The sequence below is a fragment of the Phalangium opilio genome, unplaced genomic scaffold (assembly GCF_054372755.1).
Source record: "Phalangium opilio isolate 3A_F unplaced genomic scaffold, DU_Popi_V2 ptg000209l_1, whole genome shotgun sequence".
Taxonomy (NCBI): Eukaryota; Metazoa; Arthropoda; class Arachnida; order Opiliones; family Phalangiidae; genus Phalangium; species Phalangium opilio.
This window is the reverse complement of record NW_028324217.1, coordinates 17,546,788-17,567,989: the sequence shown is the minus strand read 5'-3', so window position 1 is coordinate 17,567,989 and position 21,202 is coordinate 17,546,788. Positions and strand designations below refer to the sequence as shown.

The 21,202-nt window shown below is 38.0% G+C and overlaps 2 protein-coding genes across 2 annotated transcripts; both read left to right on the top strand.

Annotated features, from left to right (window-relative positions):
* The first annotated feature begins 3,164 nt into the window (after nt 1-3,164).
* On the top strand, nt 3,165-16,874 carry LOC149620964 (E3 ubiquitin-protein ligase UHRF1-like). The gene is made up of 13 exons (XM_089854658.1): nt 3,165-3,184; nt 3,344-3,547; nt 4,083-4,216; nt 4,291-4,778; nt 10,350-10,456; nt 11,740-11,902; nt 11,982-12,119; nt 12,212-12,442; nt 13,638-13,706; nt 14,366-15,534; nt 15,624-15,983; nt 16,577-16,673; nt 16,741-16,874. Exons 1-10 carry the CDS (start codon nt 3,165-3,167, stop codon nt 14,384-14,386), a joined length of 1,575 nt encoding a protein of 524 aa, XP_089710784.1. The 3' UTR covers nt 14,387-15,534; nt 15,624-15,983; nt 16,577-16,673; nt 16,741-16,874.
* On the top strand, nt 15,846-19,627 carry LOC149620963 (uncharacterized). Its single transcript, XM_089854657.1, has 4 exons — nt 15,846-15,983; nt 16,872-17,039; nt 17,365-17,713; nt 17,784-19,627. The coding sequence occupies exons 1-4, from the start codon at nt 15,846-15,848 to the stop codon at nt 17,996-17,998; spliced, it is 870 nt and encodes a 289-aa protein (XP_089710783.1). The 3' UTR covers nt 17,999-19,627.
* The last annotated feature ends 1,575 nt before the right edge of the window (nt 19,628-21,202 follow it).

Below are 21,202 nucleotides of genomic sequence, written 5' to 3'. Positions count from 1 at the left end.
GTAATTAGCAAAGTGTCTTTATTCTTTATTTAACTTGTTAAGTTGGTTGGGTTGTTCTCAATAAAATATATACACACTCTGCATTAATTGCGTCCTTACTTAACCTTCAAGGATTTAATACTTCGTGCAGCTCAGCAGATTTCATTGATTGTCAAAAAGACCATAATTTGCCATCGGATACACTGCTAAGACAAGTGGAACTTTAGTATAATACTAATTTGGAATTGTAAATAAAGGGTTTCTTGAGAAAGGTTCGTCATCTTGATTATGGCGAATCCCAATTAGTTGAACACAATGAACACAACCACTTTCTCAAATGTAGGCACCACTTTGTGACCCTTGCTATACTTTAAATGTGGGTATTCTCCTTTTCAGTGAACCTTTATTTCCTCCACCAAGCGGTTTTCAATGGGTGACATATTGAGGGAATTGGTTGGCCATTGAATTTCTAGATGGTTCTCTCCGAAATGCGCCGTTTTCAACCAAACGTTCGTGCAGACTTATGTTGATTCTGACATCAAGAATCGCCCACTAATCTAGATATAAATCTTTCCCCACCCCTGGCATTTGCGAACCATAGTGGAACAGAATGTCGCACCCGTGGCCATATCTTCAGTTTTCTTCACCCTAGGAAGATTTGAAGTTTCATTCCACAATTGTTGATTATATCTTTGTGCAACATTAAAGGGTATCTCTATCCATAAGAATATGGCTCAGGGCATTGATTCCGTGGAGGACGTGTATTCAGAAAATTGCAATTAACATCACTTTCCCTTTACTGGAATGTCATTCGGTAATTCGGACGAGCTATGCTCAACTGTTCACCTTCTCTTTAAAATCATCCCAATCATTCAAAACCCCCTATTTAGCAGTTGGAAATGGAAAGTGGAGAGTGTAAAAAAAAACACTTAGTAAAAAATTTATTGAAACAACAATATAAGATACGTTTTTTTATACCCATTGTATCAGATCAATAATTTGCGGCTTATGATTGAAACAAGACGTCGCGAGAGAGAAAGTTTTTAATTGCGGCGACTGTACCTGGTCATGATGGACTACTACTCAAAGTATCTGGAATTGGCTCGAATGAAAGATCAAACTACAAAAACTGTCATCGAGATCATCGAAGATATATTTGCACGACACGGAATTCCAGAGGTGGTCCGCAGCGATAATGGCACTAATTTATCAGTGACAAGAACCTTGGAATTCATCGCATTCTCCAAGAAATACGGATTTCGATCTATCACGAGCAGCCCAAGATATCCTCAAAGTAATGGGTTCGCAGAAGCAGCAGTAAAGACAGCGAAATCCATTTTAAAGAAATTTGACATCCCTTTGGCACTCTTGGCGTACCGATCTACACCGACGTCCAATGGATTCAGTCCAGCACAAATGCTTATGAGTCGCCGTCTCCGAACAACGCTCTCATTACCGTCAAACATGCTTGTCCCGACGATCCTATCAGCAGAACTTATCAAAGAAACATCACTAACGCAGAAGCAAACTCAGAAACGAAATTACGACCAACGCCACAGAGTGAGAGAGCTACACGAATTAGATCCTGGGAAAAGGGTATGGATAACCGATTTACGCAAAGAAGGAACAGGAGTCGAGAAAGCAGAGGAGCCCCGATCATATATAATCGAGACGTCCAAAGGAAAGATTCGAAGAAACCGGTTCCATCTAGTTCCCCTACCCGACAATCATCACAATCACAGAATCAAGTCTTGCTCTCCGGAATCTAGTATTGGCCCAGAGGACGTCATAGATCCACCAAACATCATTGATAGAGAGGAACCTGACTCTGAGCCAGCCCACGACAATCATGCATGCAATGCTGAAAACATTCAAGATGCCGACAGAGAGAACTTACGAGCTGATCCTTCTGAGTCCAATACCACGAGGTCACCGGAAAGTACGAATCAGAGAAAGACAAGAAGCAAATTACCGAACGACGACAATGGGACAGTAACACGATCCGGAAGAATCTCGAAGCCAGCGACTAAGTTAAATTTATAAAATTAATTCTTATTTGTATAAAAAAAAGGGGATGAGACATTATGCTTTTTATTGTTAGTAGGTCAGTTTATGAACAGCCCCCTTTTAGCTTAATGTCTATTCTTTATCTAATCTCTCGTGTATAAAAAGGCTCCCTCTCTGTGTTTAACATTCAGTCTATCTTGGACCTCGGTCATGTATTAATCATTGTAAATAAAACCATAGTTTTAAAGTATCAATTCCTGTGTAGTCGTACAAACACACAACAAAACCGTTTTGAGACCCTGAGGCTAGACAAATTGAAGATAATTGTCGGTAATTACAAATAACTATATGTACCATCGTGCTGCGTTTTAGCAATCTTTCTGCTTTGCAAATGCTTGGAGTTGTATTTCATTTCAGAAATCCCTTTTTTTAATGTTTTATTTTGCTCAGGCTGCATGCATTCGTGTTTTATTTTGCAATGACTGCATTAATGCATGTTTTTTAGGTTGGCGTAGGAGAATTTCCTTATAACCTCTGGTTCTTATTTCGATTTTAATTCAGTCGCATTTAAACAATAGCGGGAATTGCTAATGAATGGATTGAAGATTAATATAAAAAAAAAATCGCTTTTGAAAATTTTGAAGAATCGATACATCAAGTTTTTATACATACTCAACTAGTTTAAAAAATATTCTTAATTCCCAGACTGGCATCAATTCTTAAAGATACCATTATAGAGTAGATTTTAAGCAGCGCCCCCTTTTAGAGAACTTTATATTATTTGTTGTTGTAAATAGTCACGTGCTTCCCCTACAACAAGTTGACTTTCCTTGTCGCGTTTCAGTACATTTTGCGCTCAAAGATGGCATCAAGTCTTTAACACATCTTTATTTATTTTTTTGCTTTGAAGGAAGAGATTAGTAACTCGCCAACTCTTGAACCGACAAGCAGTCAATACTTTAACATTGGGGAGCTGGTTGATGCAAAAAACTTCCAGGAGGAGTTTAAAGGGGCTTGGCTGGAGGCCAAAATTGTTGGGATTTTTCAAAAAGCCGGGGAACCCTCTTAACCTTCAACCTCAAACAGTACAGGAGACTCACTGATTTACTCAGTTGAGTTTGAACTGGAGTGAGTATATTCAGAAGCTATAGGGAGCTGCCAGAGAGGTGTGGCTTAAAATGGCGGAAAACTTCACAGAGTGAAAGGCAGTGGGGGGGGGGGAGGCTTCTGATTGGCAAAGTGAGGGTCTGACGCTTAGTAGGGGAGATTTGCACCCCTTTGCCTACTCCATATTCATGGCCATTTCTCGAAATTAATGCCAACCCCCTTTTTTGGTTTCGTTTGGTTTTGTTTCTAGCAAAACCAAGGCTGATCTCCCATTAAGAAGTATTCGCCCAAGAGCTCGACGAAAGGTGCCATTTGACAAAGTGACGCCTGGCTCGAAGGTTATGGTGAATTATAACACTGATGCTCCAACTAAAATTGGACATTATTACGATATGATCGTCAACCGTAAAAGCGCAAGGAGACTGAAATTTGTCTTTGGAACCCTCTTGCTTGGGTATTTTATTTTTTTCTCGTTTATCATAATTATTTGCAGGTTTGCTTTAATCAGCCAACACCCAATTTCGTGTCAACCCCAGTTTCCCCGATATTTTCTCTAAAATTCCTAGTTTCATATTTTAAACCAATTGCGCGTTTAAGCTGAACTTCAAAGGCTCAATATGAATTTTGTAATTATAGCTAAGAGTTAATTAGCAACTGCTGATTAAGCTAATTAATTTAGTCCACCGTTAACGCACGCGCTAGAGTAAAAGAGGATGTTATAGTTTTTAATTTCACTTATTTCTCATCTTAATCGCTTCTTAAACTCCTAAAATTAATGGTTTGATCCTTTCATTCACGATGAAGTCCCATAAAATCCTATCTTTCCTTGAAAGAAAAAAAACTATTTTTTTCTATGAAATTTTTGAGAGTCGAATCAAAAGAAAATTGGATTCAAGGCCTTAACAATACCTAAATAATTTATGTTAAGACTCGGAAAAAAGATTTAAAAACATTTCAGTTCCTTCAATCGTATTTTTATTTCCCAACAGAGTTGACGACACTGCGCTACAGGACTGCAAAATTCATCTAGTGGATGAAATGTATATTATAGAAGAAAATTTCCTCTTGGCAGATAGAGACGTCGCTTTGAATGAACTAATGCTTAACGGCTCTAGTCTAAAAAGTACAATTTGTTTGTTTGTCAGCCAATTTTAGTATATCGCTTATATTGTTCACTGTTATCCTTCCTTCCTATAGGACTTAAAAAACCCGAGTGCGATACTTGCGATGATAATCCGGATGTTAAGTGCCGCGAATGTTCGTGTTCAGTGTGTGGTGGTAAAGAAGCACCTGACCAACAAATCCAATCCAATCGCTGTTTGAAATTCTTTCACCTCTGGTGTTTGAAACCGAAACTGGATTCGGTACCAGAGGACGATTATTACTGCCGAGATTGCAAAATTGTCAGACCCGGACAAGAAGTTAAAAATAAAAAAAAGTCCATCGGACCATCCACTCGTGATTGGGGTAAAGGCATGGCTTGCGCCGGAAGAACTAAAGAATGCACGATTGTGCCCATGGATCATTTTGGACCCATACCGGGAATAGTAGTAGGAATGTCCTGGCAGTACAGGAATCTAGCCGCTGGATCTGGCGTTCATCGCCTACCAGTTGCTGGGATACACGGACGGGAAAAGGACGGCGCCTTTTCGATAGTGCTTTCTGGAGGCTATGAAGACGATCTTGTTAGTATTCGTAGAGTCCCGATTTTCGATGTACGCTCGATCTATCTTGGAAAAAAGTGATGCTAAGATCTGGCTTGTCGAAAAAATAGGACGCCTGATGGAGTCGCTTAATTCCAGTGAGAGTGGAAAATTGGTGTCTGACTTTAGAATTAAAAGGTCGTTTCATGATGTGTTGGCTCAAATGCAACGCCTAGTCTTAAAATAATGTTGATCGATCATAACGTATTTAGATTGCTCTCAAAATAATGGCCCATTTTTCAAGTGCAGCGTAGATCGAAATTCCGTGTAGAAATTTCAAGCGAAGCTTTATTGCATTGCGCTTCTAATGCATTGTTCCCTAAGGATAGAGCTCGGCAATATCTATCCATTATCCACGTTATTTTATCTTTATCCATACTCGAAAATTATCCACAGAACTTATGTGTTAAATCGTATTATAATCCACAACTTAGTTTATAAATAATCGGGTTGTCCACCACTTTGTGGATAATGGATAGAAAATGCCGAGCTCTATCTAAAGATGGATTTTCAAAAGCGTGTGTTGAGGGCAAAAATCTAGCGAGTGCAAGGAAATTTTAAAAATTATCGCGAAAATTCAAATAAATTTATCCTACCCGGTCGATTTTATCCTCAGCAAGAACCAGCGCTTTCGTCTCGCAGCAAGAGGTCCCGGATTCGAGCCCGGACTGTGGCACCGGGTGAAAATGTGGGTACAAATGATTTCCTTCCCTTACGAAAATAATGAGTCTTCATTTAGGAGCAGTTTAGACCAATTGCTTTTTTCACATTGTTAAGAGGTTTAAGACCTCTTCTAGACATCTAGAATACTGCTCTTTGGGGTCTTTTAGAAGTATTCTAGACGTCTAGAAGAGGTCTTAAACCTCTTAATAATTTGCACCTGCGCGAAACCATGTTTATTCTGATTTTAAGATGTTCTACAGACCTCTGTATAGAATAGTCCTATACAACGTCTGTTAAAGATATGGTTTGAAGATGCCCCTGAGAGGTCTGAATAGAAGATGCTCAGCAGAAGTCTGAATAGAAGATGCTCAGCAGAAGTCTGAATGGAAGATGCTCTGTAGAAGTCTGAATGGAAGATGCTCTGTAGAAGTCTGAATGGAAGATGCTCTGTAGAAGTCTGAATGGAAGACGTTCTCGAGAAGTCTGAATGGAAGACGTTCTCGAGAAGCCTGAATGGAAGACGTTCTCGAGAAGCCTGAATGGAAGACGTTCTCGAGAAGTCTGAATGGAAGACGTTCTCGAGAAGCCTGAATGGAAGACGTTCTCGAGAAGCCTGAATGGAAGACGTTCTCGAGAAGCCTGAATGGAAGACGTTCTCGAGAAGTCTGAATGGAAGACGTTCTCGAGAAGTCTGAATGGAAGACGTTCTCGAGAAGTCTGAATGGAAGATGTTCTAGAGAAGTCTGAATGGAAGACGTTCTCGAGAAGTCTGAATGGAAGACGTTCTCGAGAAGTCTGAATGGTAGACGTTCTCGAGAAGTCTGAATGGAAGACGTTCTCGAGAAGTCTGAATGGAAGACGTTCTCGAGAAGTCTGAATGGAAGACGTTCTCGAGAAGTCTGAATGGACGACGTTCTCGAGAAGTCTGAATGGAAGACGTTCTCGAGAAGTCTGAATGGAAGACGTTCTCGAGAAGTCTGAATGGAAGACGTTCTCGAGAAGTCTGAATGGACGACGTTCTCGAGAAGTCTGAATGGAAGACGTTCTCGAGAAGTCTGAATGGAAGACGTTCTCGAGAAGTCTGAATGGACGACGTTCTCGAGAAGTCTAAATGGACGACGTTCTCGAGAAGTCTGAATGGACGACGTTCTCGAGAAGTCTGAATGGACGACGTTCTCGAGTAGTCTGAATGGACGACGTTCTCGAGAAGTCTGAATGGACGACGTTCTCGAGAAGTCTGAATGGACGACGTTCTCGAGAAGTCTGAATGGAAGACGTTCTCGAGAAGTCTGAATGGACGACGTTCTCGAGAAGTCTGAATGGAAGACGCTCTCGAGAAGTCTGAATGGAAGACGTTCTCGAGTAGTCTGATTGGAAGACGCTATCGAGAAGTCTGATTGGAAGACGCTATCGAGAAGTCTGATTGGAAGACGCTATCGAGAAGTCTGATTGGAAGATGCTCTCGCGAAGTGTGAATGGAAGATGCTCTCCATTTCACTAACGTGTTCTTTCCCACGACACGGTCTCCTGTTGCTTGCACTTTATCAAGGCCAACTAAACTCATTTAACAATCGCTTTTTTCGAGGACATATTGCGTAAGACTCAAACATCAATTTCATCAATACCAGACCATGTAACGTGCAAACATAGAATTGGCTGTAGTACTCAGAATGTCTATATGGTAAAACGTCAGTACTAATTTATAGAAAGCTCTTGTTAGAAGACTTATTTCAAAAACTTTATTCTAATTGAAAAAACAGTGAATCTAAAGGGAACTAAACCTTATTGTGCCCTGTGGATCTATAATTAACCTCTTGGTTTTACAACCTCTCCCTAAAGAACCATTTACAATGTTAGTAATATTAAGTCTAAATCAGGCTAAATAACACTATGTTTCCGGATACAAACAGAAATAATTGTTGTATCACATAATTAAGCTTAATAATTAACCTTATCCATCCATAATAGTTGGCAAATGTCGGGGACACTCAATGTAATAAATTAAAAATATATTTCGTTTCCCTTATAGTAAAATCAACGCCACACAAATAGAATATACTTTTCCCTGTTTACTATTAAAACAGCATAACATATTTACTTGGTACAATTTAGTCCAACGATGCAGGTTTTGTATGAAAATTAATCCGATGATACCTGACAGATCTTTTAAAATCGGGAATATGGAAGCGCGAAAAATCCGTTATGTACATAACCGGCAGGCTCTCACCCGACTGTGCGGCTCGATGCGATGCTCGAACGTTCATTTCCCGCCTTTTTATTATACTTCCACGCATGCGTCAGGCTGTTTCTAGGCTAGAAACCTCTTATTTTTAAACCTTGTCACCCTTTCATGTTTTTCCTTTGACCTTCTACAGTCTGCATGTTCATTTCCCGCCTTTTTCTTACACAACCTGGCTGTTTCTAGGCTAAAAACCTCTTATTTTTGGAACTTAAGCAAAAAGTCTCGAGCTTTAATTTCTAGACCTACAGTCTGCCCTTTTAAAGGTACTTATTTTAGACCTTTTAAACTGTTCGAACGGAAAACTTATACGAGTTTAACGCTGCTAAGAATGAAAAGACAACTGTTTCATTACATACCAAAATAGCGACGGTGGCTTAGATTAAGGATAAATTATTTCTTTCTTAAACACGAACCCCCCCCTTGCTATTGTTAAGAAACTGATAGTTGATGATTGCTTTACAACGGAGACCTAGCCTTCTTAAATCTACATCCCATAAAAATGGTTGTTTACACTAGAAATGATGGCACAGAAATAATTTCTGTCAATAATATTAATTCGCATCAGACTTCTATTTGGGTTGGGCATGATATTTTTCTAAATGGCATTGTTAACGTGTTGGAATATGACAAGATAATGAATAAACATAGACGTCTGAAAATGTAGATCATGATTTTCTGCTAAAGACTTGCAGCGTACGACGTTATCCTTAACCCTGAGCATAGGCGTCTATAAGACTGCTTAAACATCTTAATATTAGACCGGACTGAAAAACGTCTTGGAAAGAGGAAGAATTAAAACCTCTAAGTTGGTCTACAAGGGCAACAGATTTTAGGTGTCTTCTTGAACCCTGAACATAGGCGTCTTTAAGACGTCTTAAACATCTTAATGTTAGACCCGACTGAAGAACATCTTGGAAAGAGGTTGAATGAAGATCCCAAAGTGGTCTACAAGGGCAACAGAATTTAGATGTCATCCTTAACCATGAAAATAGGCGTCTTTAAGACGTCTTAAACATCTTAATGTTAGACCGGACTGAAGAACATCTTGGAAAGAGGTTGAATGAAGATCCCAAAGTTGTCTACAAGGGCAACAGAATTTAGATGTCATCCTTAACCATGAAAATAGGCGTCTTTAAGACGTCTTAAACATCTTAATGTTAGACCGGACTGAAGAAACTCTTGGAAAGAGGAAGAATGAAGATCCCAAAGTGGTCTACAAGGGAAACAGAATTTAGATGTCATCCTTAACCATGAAAATAGGCGTCTTTAAGACGTCTTAAACATCTTAATGTTAGACCGGACTGAAGAAACTCTTGGAAAGAGGTTGAATGAAGATCCCAAAGTTGTCTACAAGGGCAACAGAATTTAGATGTCATCCTTAACTATGAAAATAGGCGTCTTTAAAACGTCTTAAACATCTTATCTTAGACCGGACTGAAGAACCTCTTCGAAAGAGGAAAAAGTAGGACCTCTATAGTGGTCTTCAAGGGCAACCGTTTTAAGATGTCATCTTTAATCCTGAACATAGGCGTCTTTAAGACGTCTAAACATCTTAATGTTAGACCGGACTGAAGAACATCGTGGAAAGAGGAAGAATTAAGGCCTCTAAGTTGGTCTACAAGGGCAACAGAATTTAGATGTCATCTTTAACCCTGAACATAGACGTCTTAAAGACGTCTTAAACATCTTAATGTTAGACTGGACTAAAGAACCTCTTGGAAAAAGGAAAAAGTAGGACCTCTATGTTTGTCTGTAATTTAGGGAACCCAGAATTGCTCTTGGCTAAGACCGTGCAAAGACGTATCATAAGCCTAAAATGGATCTTAAGTTAGACCATCTTAAAACTAAAGCTATATAGAGGTCTTATAATAGCCTAAAACCAACCTTCGATCATCCCAATTCTTAACTTAGACTAATCAAGAACAAAATAAGACTTCTTTTAGTGTTTAAAGTGCAAGAATAGACCATGTTTAGACCGATTTATTTTCGTAAGGGTTCTGCGTAGAGTTTGCAAGTTCTCCCCGCTTGTTAAAAGGAGTTTTCCTCCGCGGTCTAACCTAGTTTCTCCTTTCCATCAAAACTGGCCGAGGTTAACGGTAATAGTTAGTATACTGGGCGCTGTAGGCTAGCTGTGGCGTAGGGGCTAGCCACCACCCCTCTATGAATTGTAAACAAGCCACAGGCTTAGTGTGTAAATACCTTCATAGAGAAAGCCTAGATTATTATTATTATTGAAACCCACCTTTAGCGTAGTAAGTGTTGCTGCAATGTTCACAAAAGGGCTACTGGTGATTTAAAGGGGCTAACCGGCGCTGTTGGGGTGAAGTCCGCCCTTAGTTCAGGGGAAAACACCCAGCTCTTTGGCCATAAGAAATGGCGCCACCGTCGCGGTGGGCGGGTATGCAATATGCTAAGCAACAGTTTGATCCCCCCTTCACCCCAACAGCTCCGGCCAGCCCCTTTAAGTCGCTATTTTCTCCCGCATACAGTCCTTTCTACGGGATATCACTTCCTCTAGTGAATAAAATACTCGGCTTGAACTTCACTTATGTGGTTGTTGTTGCGTGTGGGAAACGCCTATTTGATAGAAGCGCAACATTTTTGGCCCATTTCATCACGGATATATGAACAGGTTCATTTCTTTTTAGGATGAAGGAGACCTATTCTACTACACCGGAAGTGGAGGCCGAAGTTTAGAGGGCAATAAGAGAACGGCGGAACAATCTTGCGATCAAGTTCTAACCAGAGATAACAAGTAAGTATAGGCTTAGAGCTATTTCAATTCGGGGGAAAGAAGAGCTTTTGAGGCGGGGTTTCGCCAGTCCCCGCCTTGGCGCCATATTGTGCGGGAAATTTAGCATAGAGTTCTTCAGCGGCCCGCACGGAGGGAGGGTGAAAAGCGGCTCCGTTTATTGGCAGGCCCAACTGTGACGTTTCCCCCCCTTGGGGATCTACCAAAAAGAAAATATGGAAACTGAGCCTCATTCGAGTTTAGTTTTGTTATTTGAAAATCGAGACGGGAAAATAATTTAGGCATACAAGCTTATGACATCATAAATATGTTGTCACCATCCGGTTTAAAGATCTGTAGTTCGCGCTGGCGTTAAACACGGGTGAACTGTTATTATTGCTACTTTTTTTCATGTCATAACAGTGTCGTTAACATCAAGATAACACCAAAAATTTTTATAATGCTAGAGGCTTAATTTAGAGCTAGTTCGAGAACGACAAGCGAGAATTGACTTCACTCGGTTTTGCAGTCCATCTTCCCATTTACACTTCCTTCTACACTAAGCCTTTGACAGCGCCTCACCAGGCGTCGCTTTAGTCTTTACGAGAATCTATGACGGTCCACGTAAATGAATCAATGTTGATTTTTTTTAACCGATTATTTAAACCCAGTCAATCTGATTTGGACTGATTTATTTATCTTTTTAACCGCCTTAAATAAAATGAACCTCGAACCGATTAAACAGTAAAATTGTGATATTAGTCATCGGTATACATCACTGTTTTATAGTGTATATGAAATGTATTATTTTCATATTCTATCTTGAGAAACTAATTTCAAATTTAATGACAGATTTACACGCTATTAGCACTTTATGGTTAACATTAGTTGATAGTCGCGATCATTTAAATAACCATAAAATATTTAATTACCTTTCTAGAGCCAGAAGCGCATGACATACGAAGTGATTTTCTAGACTCTTTGGTAGACCCGTCTCATACGGAAAGATTTTTATTTGAGTCGGCACTAGCCACCTAAGGGGGATACTGACAAGAACTGCATCGATTTATTAGGGTTGCCGTCTGGCGAGAATAAGGGGAACTATTTCTAGACGGTGATATATGCGTACGCACCTACAAAATCCACCCGAACCCCACCCGCTTGGATTTCTCGGCGCGAGAGGAAAAATAAAGTTGGAAAGGGGGCTGACATTCCCCACCCCCTTGATGGTAAAAGCTTTCCGTATAAGACGGCCGCTATGTTATGCATAATAGAAAATCACTTCGTATGTCATGCGCTTCTGCTAGAGCGTTAGCCAAAAGTTGCGCAGCGCCGTTTAATGATAAGGAGGGAGCCGAAGCAAAAGACTGGCGGAGAGGGAAACCCATTAGGGTTTTAAGAGGTTTCAAAGGTTTTAAACAATCCAAGTATTGTCCTGAGAAAGGTTATCGCTACGATGGAATCTATAAGGTGAAGAAATAACATGAAGACTCGTATTTTATGAACCTATTTAGTGTTCAGGTGTAGCTAACTGAAGTTAAAATTGTAGGTGATCAAATACTGGCCCGAGAAAGGCCGTTCCGGATTTAAAATTTGGCGCTACCTTCTTCGAAGGGACGATCCAACACCAGCCCCATGGACTGAAGAAGGAAAAAAAAGAATTCAAGATCTCGGAATAGAAATGCAGGTAAATTAATTTGGAAGCAGCGAAATATTTTGGTTTGAATAAAAATAGTACTAATTTTTTAGCAAAGAGTTTAATTAGTATGTCCTTTGTAGATGTTAAATGAAGCTTCATCGTCAGAAACCAACGAAGAAAGCAAGGAAAAACTTTCTAGTAAGAATCGGAAAAGGAAGAGATCTCCTCAAGACTCTGATGCTCCCGAAGCGAAGAAAACGAAACCGATTCCTTACGTTATACCCGAAAGAGTAGCGGCCCTGATGTCAAAGGATAGCGTGAATAAAAGGATTTGGGAAGAGTGCAACTTGCTTTGTGAGAAAGGCGAATTAGTAAGTTTATATTTTATTACAATTTGATCACTCATTGCCTCCCATTTAAGCATGGGCGAATACCACTTTTTACTATCGAGACGAATATCGAATACCCAAAAATTTTCTTATCGAATACCGAGACGAATAATGATTTTTTAATCGATTATCGAATAATTAGGCTTAACGAAATTATAGTCTTATCGAATACTCGTCGAATATTAGGCCTATTATTCGCGAATACTTGGCGAATGTCAGTACTAAAGGAGGTTGTTAGTAGCCATTTTTTACAAAATATTTATTCGAAAATGACTATGCTTTTAGTGAAAGTACATTTTTAAGGGTTAATATTTGACTACACACCTTGGTACAAAGATGTACCAAGGCCCTCTGCCAAATTGGTTGTCGAATATTTATCGAATAGTAAAAATGGGTTCAAACGAATACCGAGACATTTATTCGTCTCGATATTCGATCGAATTATTCGTCATAGACGGTCACGAGTATTCGCCCACCCTTACTCCCATTCTTTAATGAACTAAGAAAATAGCTTTCCCCCAATCAACTCTTAGTATCTTTAGAATTGTCTCTCTAGGGAGTGGTAAAATGGTGAAATTCCACGCTAAGCAGTAAGCCAATTAGGCACATTCCCTCAGTAGGAGGAGTTATCTTATAATCTTAAGCCACACCCCTGAACTCTTCATTTAAGGCCACCCGGTTTATCGTTTCCATCAAAACTAGCTGAGGTTAATGACAATACCAAAAAAATATATAGATATAAAAAGAAAACTTACACATTGTTGTTTAAACTTGTTCGCGCTGTGTAATATGAGAAATCGCCCCTTTTTCCTAAAAATTAATTAACGTTTGGATCGCCAACATCATGTACTATACTTTCTATAAACTCATGACGTCAAGAAGCTCTTACTTAATTGATTAGTTTCCTCGCGAAGAAGAAATGGACAAAATTAGACTAGTTCAAGAAAAATAAACTCTTCGAGTAGAGTTACTAGCTTTGCTGAGGACTCGCGAGTATCCGCGAATTTCTAGGGGGAAAACAAGTTCCAGTCCAAGTCTGAGTACCAGCCCAGGCCTAATAATGACCATTCTCTATCCCCCCCCACCCGTTAAAAGACTTATAATTTACCTTCACGCTTATAGGCTTGCCAGCGAATTGTTTTTGCGAAATTAATATTATTTATTGTTATCATTTCAGAAATTCATTGAAAAAGTGATAGAACAATTTCAGTGCACTATTTGTGGCATTTTAATGAATAGAGATCCCGTGAGTTTAAAGTGTAGCCACACTTTCTGTTTGAAATGTCTTGAAAAACAACTAAAATCCAAGCAATACGAGTGTTCCCTTTGTAGGACTGTCATTCCGAACGATTTCCGCCCTAGTCCTAACTTAATACTGAGAGAAATTTTAAATACTTTATTTCCTTAAGAAAGGACGAAAAAATGTTGTAGTGTTTTAAATTGTCTTTAAATTAATGTTTAATTAAGTTTATTTTATTGCATTTACGTCTCTTAGCATATTGCTCCACTGTGGCACTGAATTGAAACTTGTTTACACTCCATTAAAACTACTCCACGGAAATATTGCAATTGTAAAAGGCAAACGTTTTCACACGAAAAACTGTTGACGTTTCTGTCGGTATTTTCCATTGAGAAATTTTATTGCAGTGACAACGAAAGTTCCTTAAAAATGGGGACTAGGCAATTCGAGCTTAGTTCCACCTCCAGCGCCATTATGCTATGTTGTTTTACAGAATAAAAGCTGTTTAAGCCCCTCTTCCTGGTAAAATTTTAGCACTAGTGGAAGGTAGCGTGACGTTGTCGGCACAAACGCTATAAATATTAAAGCGATAAAGGAAGTTCTAATAAAGTTTTAAACGTGAAATTTGAAAACAGGAGATATAACCTTCTTGTATTCAATTCCAGCTGCCTCCGTCATCTCTTTAAACTTCCCTAAAATGTCTTCGCCATCATGCTTCCCAGGAAAAAATGAAAAGCCCACCAAGGAATTACGGAAATACCACTTGTCGTCGATAAATTGGCATCTAACTCTCCTAAGACTGAATCACGCGCCCTACTACTCCAAATATCTAACGTTTGGTGAATTTCCTTATATCCAACTTGTCTTAAAACATTATATAACGTTGGAAAAAAAAACCTTTGAACTACTTGAATTTTACATTTCCAATGTAATGTTTGCGACTAATTTCAGTTTAATAAATCACCATCGACAGCGGTTGAAGACTAGCAGATTCCTTGTCTAAATCACGAACCAAAGTTCTACGAGATATTTCTCTGTTTTGGTTGTCACTCAATGATTTGCAAACTTCGCGGAAGCCAACTTTTTCCACAGTTGAAAATGGGGCGTGGTCTTTTGCTACCATATACACCAGACTTTTACGATGCAACTGGTTTTCTATTGATCTCAATGGCCATAGTTTAACCTTTTTAGGTACTTCGTCTTGCTGTTTGTCCCACATCGAACGTTATTGCTCGTCGCTTTGAAATTGAAGGAAGCGCCATGAACAGTCTATTAAAATTTCAAATCAAACCATCATAAGCCACAGAACCAAGCATTACCAAAAAACACAAAAATAATAGGTAATTTAAACCTTTGCATGACGTTCCAAGTTGCAAGAAGATGAATGGCAACTAGCAATGACTATCCCGCAAAAAATAAACTTGGCTCTAACTTTCTTGGTTTTCGAACCATGATCTGATGAAACGTGTCCAATATACTCAAAGTGTTCCTGAATGTTGCAAAGTCCATAGTTGCCATGATTAAACTTGTTTTTGAAATCCTCATCAGTGTATAGAGCCATTTAAAAAGGTTTCACGGTAGCCCTGAATGAAGTCAAATTTGATAATATGTTGAAAAGCTTAAGAGCTCCGAGTAATGTTAGATGCAGCGTGGCGTGTTCTGTAAAATTTTACTTACAATAAACTAAAATTGATAATAGAATGATAAAACTTACCCGAATTACTGTTTTGTTTCCTGTATGGCAAAATCCGTTACAAAATATCCATAAATTTTAACTTATTTTGAAATACACGAGCTTAATCTTCGAGGAAATGTACCCTTAATTCTTCACGTGGTTTGTATGCTTGTTTTTTCGCGTGCATTAAACGTGTGACAGGTTATTAAATTCACGCGTAATTTTCATTTTATTTAAAAACGCGTTAGGGCTAAACTAGGAATTTTTAAATGTCTGACTCCACTAACGCGTATTTGGATGAGGAACTGGAAAATGGTTGGCTTTCAAAATCAACCGCAAAGTAAGAAATTGTATGTCAGGATATTGATCCATAAAATGTACCTAATTTTTTTAATGTGGGTCAACTTTATTTATAGTCTGGATTCGAAAAATGCCCTCACGTTCAAATAACACTTCTTCGGTGGGGCGGGATGACTGAAGTGTCATGTCATTCAATTGACGACAAATGGTGCATAAAAACAGCCATTCTTGGTTTCATCGGCGACGAAGCCAATTTTGAGGAAAAACTTTTGACGATGCTTCAAAATGCTCAAATAAATGTCACCGAGGTATTTTAATGTTTTAGTAATGTGAAGTGCTTTAAATGAATCTCAGAAATTTAAAGGAGGTCAGGAAATGTTGAAATATTATATTTTGAAAATAGTTCAATGTATGGTAGTTTTATTATCCCAGATGGTATTTAGGAATTGTAGGTTAAAATAATGTTGATTAATATGAATAATCTCAGAAGACTAGATTTTTGAAAATATATACTTCTATAGCGTAAATAATAGCTTAAATAGATAAAAACTTCAAAATGCATGTAGAAGTGTTTGACTCGTATGGCATCTATTCTTGAAGAGGCAGTTCGAACTGTGGGACAAAAGATGATCTTCCTCATGGAGCTAACCATAGCAGGCGGGTAAAAAAAAAAAGATAACTGGCTTATTCACGTTATGGAAGATACCTTACGTCTCTTTTTTTCGATGATATACACGAAAATCTACAACTTCTGAATTGAAATAACGCATGCAACATTATTGATTTGATTATGTTGGAAACATTGATATTTAGACACTTCTTGCTTACTGTTACGGGTCTTACTTTGAGTTTAAACTTGATCACAATATTTTTTCAAAAAATTATTTTCATGCGTTCACAGGTTTTTGCAGCACTGGATTTCGATGCATTAGATGCATCGCGCAGTTTTAATTTAAATAGACCTGGGCCATGTTTTGGTGCTTTTTTAGCCGAACATGGTAAATGCAAATGAACTTTGAGAGACTACTGTCTCTGTCATTTAACTTTGACATTTCAATTTCAAAGAAACACAAACCATGGAAAATTTATTTAATCTTGGCTGTAACGACACCGAATGGGAACAAGCCTGGAACGTGTCACCTTGCCTACCATCAGAGGTTTTTAGAGCATTTTGTGAAAAAATTTAATTTTCCGAGGATGTGGTTTTAATCTTAGAAAAAGTTGAATCCTGGATAAAGTTCCTTCAAATTTCTGGAAAATGGGCCAAAAAGTTTGTGACCAATGCTCCTGATGGAGCTAAATTATTGAAATCAAAGGATTTTCGAGTTACAACTCTTTTCCACGGAATTAACTCTCTAGTTGAGGTAAGAATTGCGAAATATAATTCAGTTCACGAAAATCTGTAATAACCTTGCTGTTTGAACAAGGTGTTCCAGAGGGGGTGGTGTAAGGCCGAAGCGATTTTGAGTCGAGTTTTACACATGACCCCTTAAATTTCATTCAGAAGAATAAAAGATAATGATATTTAAGGAGTCATCCATAAAACACTGTTTAGGGTGAAATCCCATGGAACATTGAGTCAAAATCGAACATAAAATTCATTGTACTTCGGTCCTACCACCATTTTCGGCACACCCTGGATTGAACAGCCATTCACCGAAATAAGATGCATAACCGTTGATTTTTCAGAATGGAGACATTATAGAATCTTTGAGGTCAATTCTGATGATGGCTAAGAGCGACATTCCTCTGCCAGAGGATGATGATATGGAAAAACTGAATGAACTAAATGAGTTGTGGAAGGCCTTGAGAATAACGGTAGAGTCATTGTGCTCCGAAGGCCCAACTGTCTCCAAAGTCATCGGCTTGCTAATGGGATTGTTTAACAATCTTAAAAAAATAAAATCTATTTGGTTTGAAACTTTTCGAACCAATCTTTTAAAAACTATGGAAGAAAGGTTTTCAAATCTTATAAGAGAAGAAAGGTTTGTGGTAGCGGCTCTACTAGATCCAAGACAAAAAACATTCATCTTTAAAGGTTAGATTTTTCCGAAATCGTATGTTAATTTTCAATGCCAATTGTCTAATAATAAATGGAATGGTCACAGGCTACAGTTCACCGGTATGGAGGGATGAATATCCAAATTTTTGCACTGTCAATGAGGATCAAGCCAAAGAATTTATCTACACGCTCTTGACCAACATGGTTCAAGATTTAGGAGACGACTTGGAGGAGACTATCTGCTCCCTATTTGAAGGCTTGGAAAGCCCACGGGAAATGTGCTCTATTTCATCCACAAAAAGAGCTTCGACGAATATTTGAAAGAGCGCCTAGTGTCGACTAAAGAAGCGCAACAAAACAACATTTTTGTTGTTGACTACTGGAGGGACAAAGAGCAACGATTCCCAGAGCTTGGAAAAATTGCTAGGAAAGTTTTTTCAAGAAGTATTTCATCTGGATTTGAAAAATTGGCAATGGAAAGGGCAACGTCAATCTAAAAATATTTGAACTCGGGTTATAAAATAAGCGACATCGTCTCACTTTTGACCCTAAAAGTTAAATTGCAATAGCTTCAGCGCGCTTATGATAATTATTTCACCACTAACATGTCTTGAAACCAAAAATTAAATACAGATTTATACTTGAAACTCAAAATCCAGGGTATAGACTATTAGGGAGACAAAAGGGTCATACAAATCATACATCGAATAAATTTAGTTTCGATAATAACGCCGCCACGTTACTCTCGAGACTAAATTAACTCGATTCTATTGTACCTCTTGGGTTGACGTGGAAACAATAGGTTGAAATGATAGCGTTGTTCTTGGAGGGTTACATACCACTTATCCATTTTAGCGTTCTGGACAATAACATTCTCGCAAATGTCTTGTTTAACACGCCTCGAGTAGCGCGAAAAGCACGGTTCATAGAATAACTGGTTCGCATTGGAAATTGAACAACTTCGAATCTCACCACCAAAATTAGGGAGGTCGATTATAGGTTGCTGGAGAGTTAAGTATGCCGCGGTTTCCGAACTTTCGATGATTTTACCCTTAAATTACACATCTAAACTTAGCGTCGTCCATTTAAAAAACATTGAACTAACCAAGACTATTTATTTTCGCGGTTAAATAGAGAAATCACGACGGCTCAATCTGACATTCGCTGAAGGCTTGTGCACCACTGCCATGCATTAGCTTTTTAATTTTTTTATCTGGGAGCACGGTAGTGCTCCCAGCCAAGTCGAGCACTGACATCCTTTTCTCGAAGCAACTCGTGGCACTTTTAAGCCCACTGTAACTTCGTGATGGGTACAGGTAAAAGTGTGAAATTTTGCTTGCCGCGAGGACTGTCAATTCTAGCTATAGTTTCCAAATTTCAAGTTCCTACCCTATATACTTTTCGAAATATCGAAGGTGAAATTTACCTTATTTTGTCACTCACTCACTCACCGATCATCAAAATTCTAAGGTACTTCTAGGGTAGATAGAAACTTAAAATTCAGGATTTAGTTTTCATTTATTTTATAAAGCACAGAAAAATTAAAACATCCCGAAATTTTTATAAAATTGTTCTTTAGTTCTTTATTTTAAAACTAGATGGCGCTGCCGTCTTTTCAACAGAAATAGTGTGTGTTCTTGATGAAAGGAAGTAATGGTCCAAAGTTAACCGCAAGTTAAATATATATTAAAGCTAATAAGAGTAGTAGTTTAAAATAAATGTGTCGTAACTGATGCTACATTCTTATATTAGGATATCGAGTACAATCTTTATTACATATTCTCTGCGGGTCGAAAGGGGTAATTCAGCGTTAATAAGGACAAACGTTAGCGATTATATTGGCAAACGAAGTACCACGAGAGGGTCTTGTTTTAATATAACTACCGAAGTATAACGAGAGGGTCTACAAAAAGAAGTGAGATCCTATGAAAAACATTAACATGTACAAAAATGGGCCAAGCCTCGCCTCGTGACCTCTCCGCCGTAAAACGTTCTGAGATCCCCTGTAGAGCCAAGTCTGCCTTTTGTTCTCATTCAATCGCCAATTGAACAGTTATGTTATAAATTAAGTCCTTTTCCAAATTAATAACCAATATTCTTTGACTCTGTCATTATTATACATCTTTGTTCGTATCAAAAATATGGTGACTTGGCAAGCGCAGATCATCCCCTTCGATTATTTTAAAATAGGCAACGATTTAGTGAATATCCCTTCGATTATTTTAAAATCAGCAACGATTTAGTGAATATCCCCTCGACTTCCATTTAATATTACTTACCTGCGATTGCCAAGTCACGATATTTTTGATACGAACAAAGATGTATAATAATGATAGAGTCAAAGAATATTGGTTATTAATTTGGAAAAGGACTTAATTTATAACATAATTGTTCAATTGGCGATTGAATGAGAACAAAAGGCAGACTTGGCTCTACATGGGATCTCAGAACGTTTTACGGCGGAGAGGTCACGAGGCGAGGCTTGGCCCATTTTTGTACATGTTAATGTTTTTCATAGGATTTGATTAATAGGTTTGTAGGAGCTAGATAGGAGTGGATCATTTTCGATGATTGGGAAAGAATGAACTGACAGTTCATCAACGCAACGCAAAATACCTTGGACTTCGACGACGTAATGCACAATGCTACAGACTATTAAAATAATAGCCACTTAATTCAAATAATTGTGGTTGTAAGCTTAATTCAATGAAAATAACTGACTTTGTCAATTATGATTAAAAATTAACCTACTAAAACTACTGTACTGTAGGCGTTACAGATTATTAAATATTTTCAAACAAATTTTGAAACGTTAATATGTCAATGTGCACTTTAAGAAATTTAATTTTTAAAGACGTTCCTTTTTATAGAAATCAAAGTTACCGTCGGTTCCTCAAATCTCGCAGAAAACACTCAAATCACCCTAGTCACTCAAATCACCCTAGTCACTCAAATCACGATTGTCACTCAAATCACGATTGTCATTCAAATCACCCTAGCCACTTAAATCAAATATCTACATAGTCATTCAAATCATCCAAATCAAAAATTTCAACCCAATAATCCTAATGAAAAATTTCAACCCAATAATCCTATTCAACAAAATCATCCCGACAATCCTTATCAATGTTGCCATCCAAATAACCCTAATCAACAAAGTCAAAAAATTCAAATCAACCAAGCCATTCGGAGCGACGAAGTCATTTAAATAATCAAAATCAACAAGATAATTCAAATCAACGAGGTCATTAAAATGATTAAAATTATCATTGCCATCTTAATAAATAAAGTCATTCAAATCATCTAAATAAACAAAGTCATTCAAATCATCTAAATAAACAAAGTCATTCAAATCATCTAAATAAACAAAGTCATTCAAATAATCTAAATAAACAAAGTCATTCAAATCATCTAAATAAACAAAGTCATTCAAATCATCTAAATAAACAAAGTCATTCAAATCATCTAAATAAACAAAGTCATTCAAATCTACTAAATAAACAAAGTCATTCAAATCATCTAAAT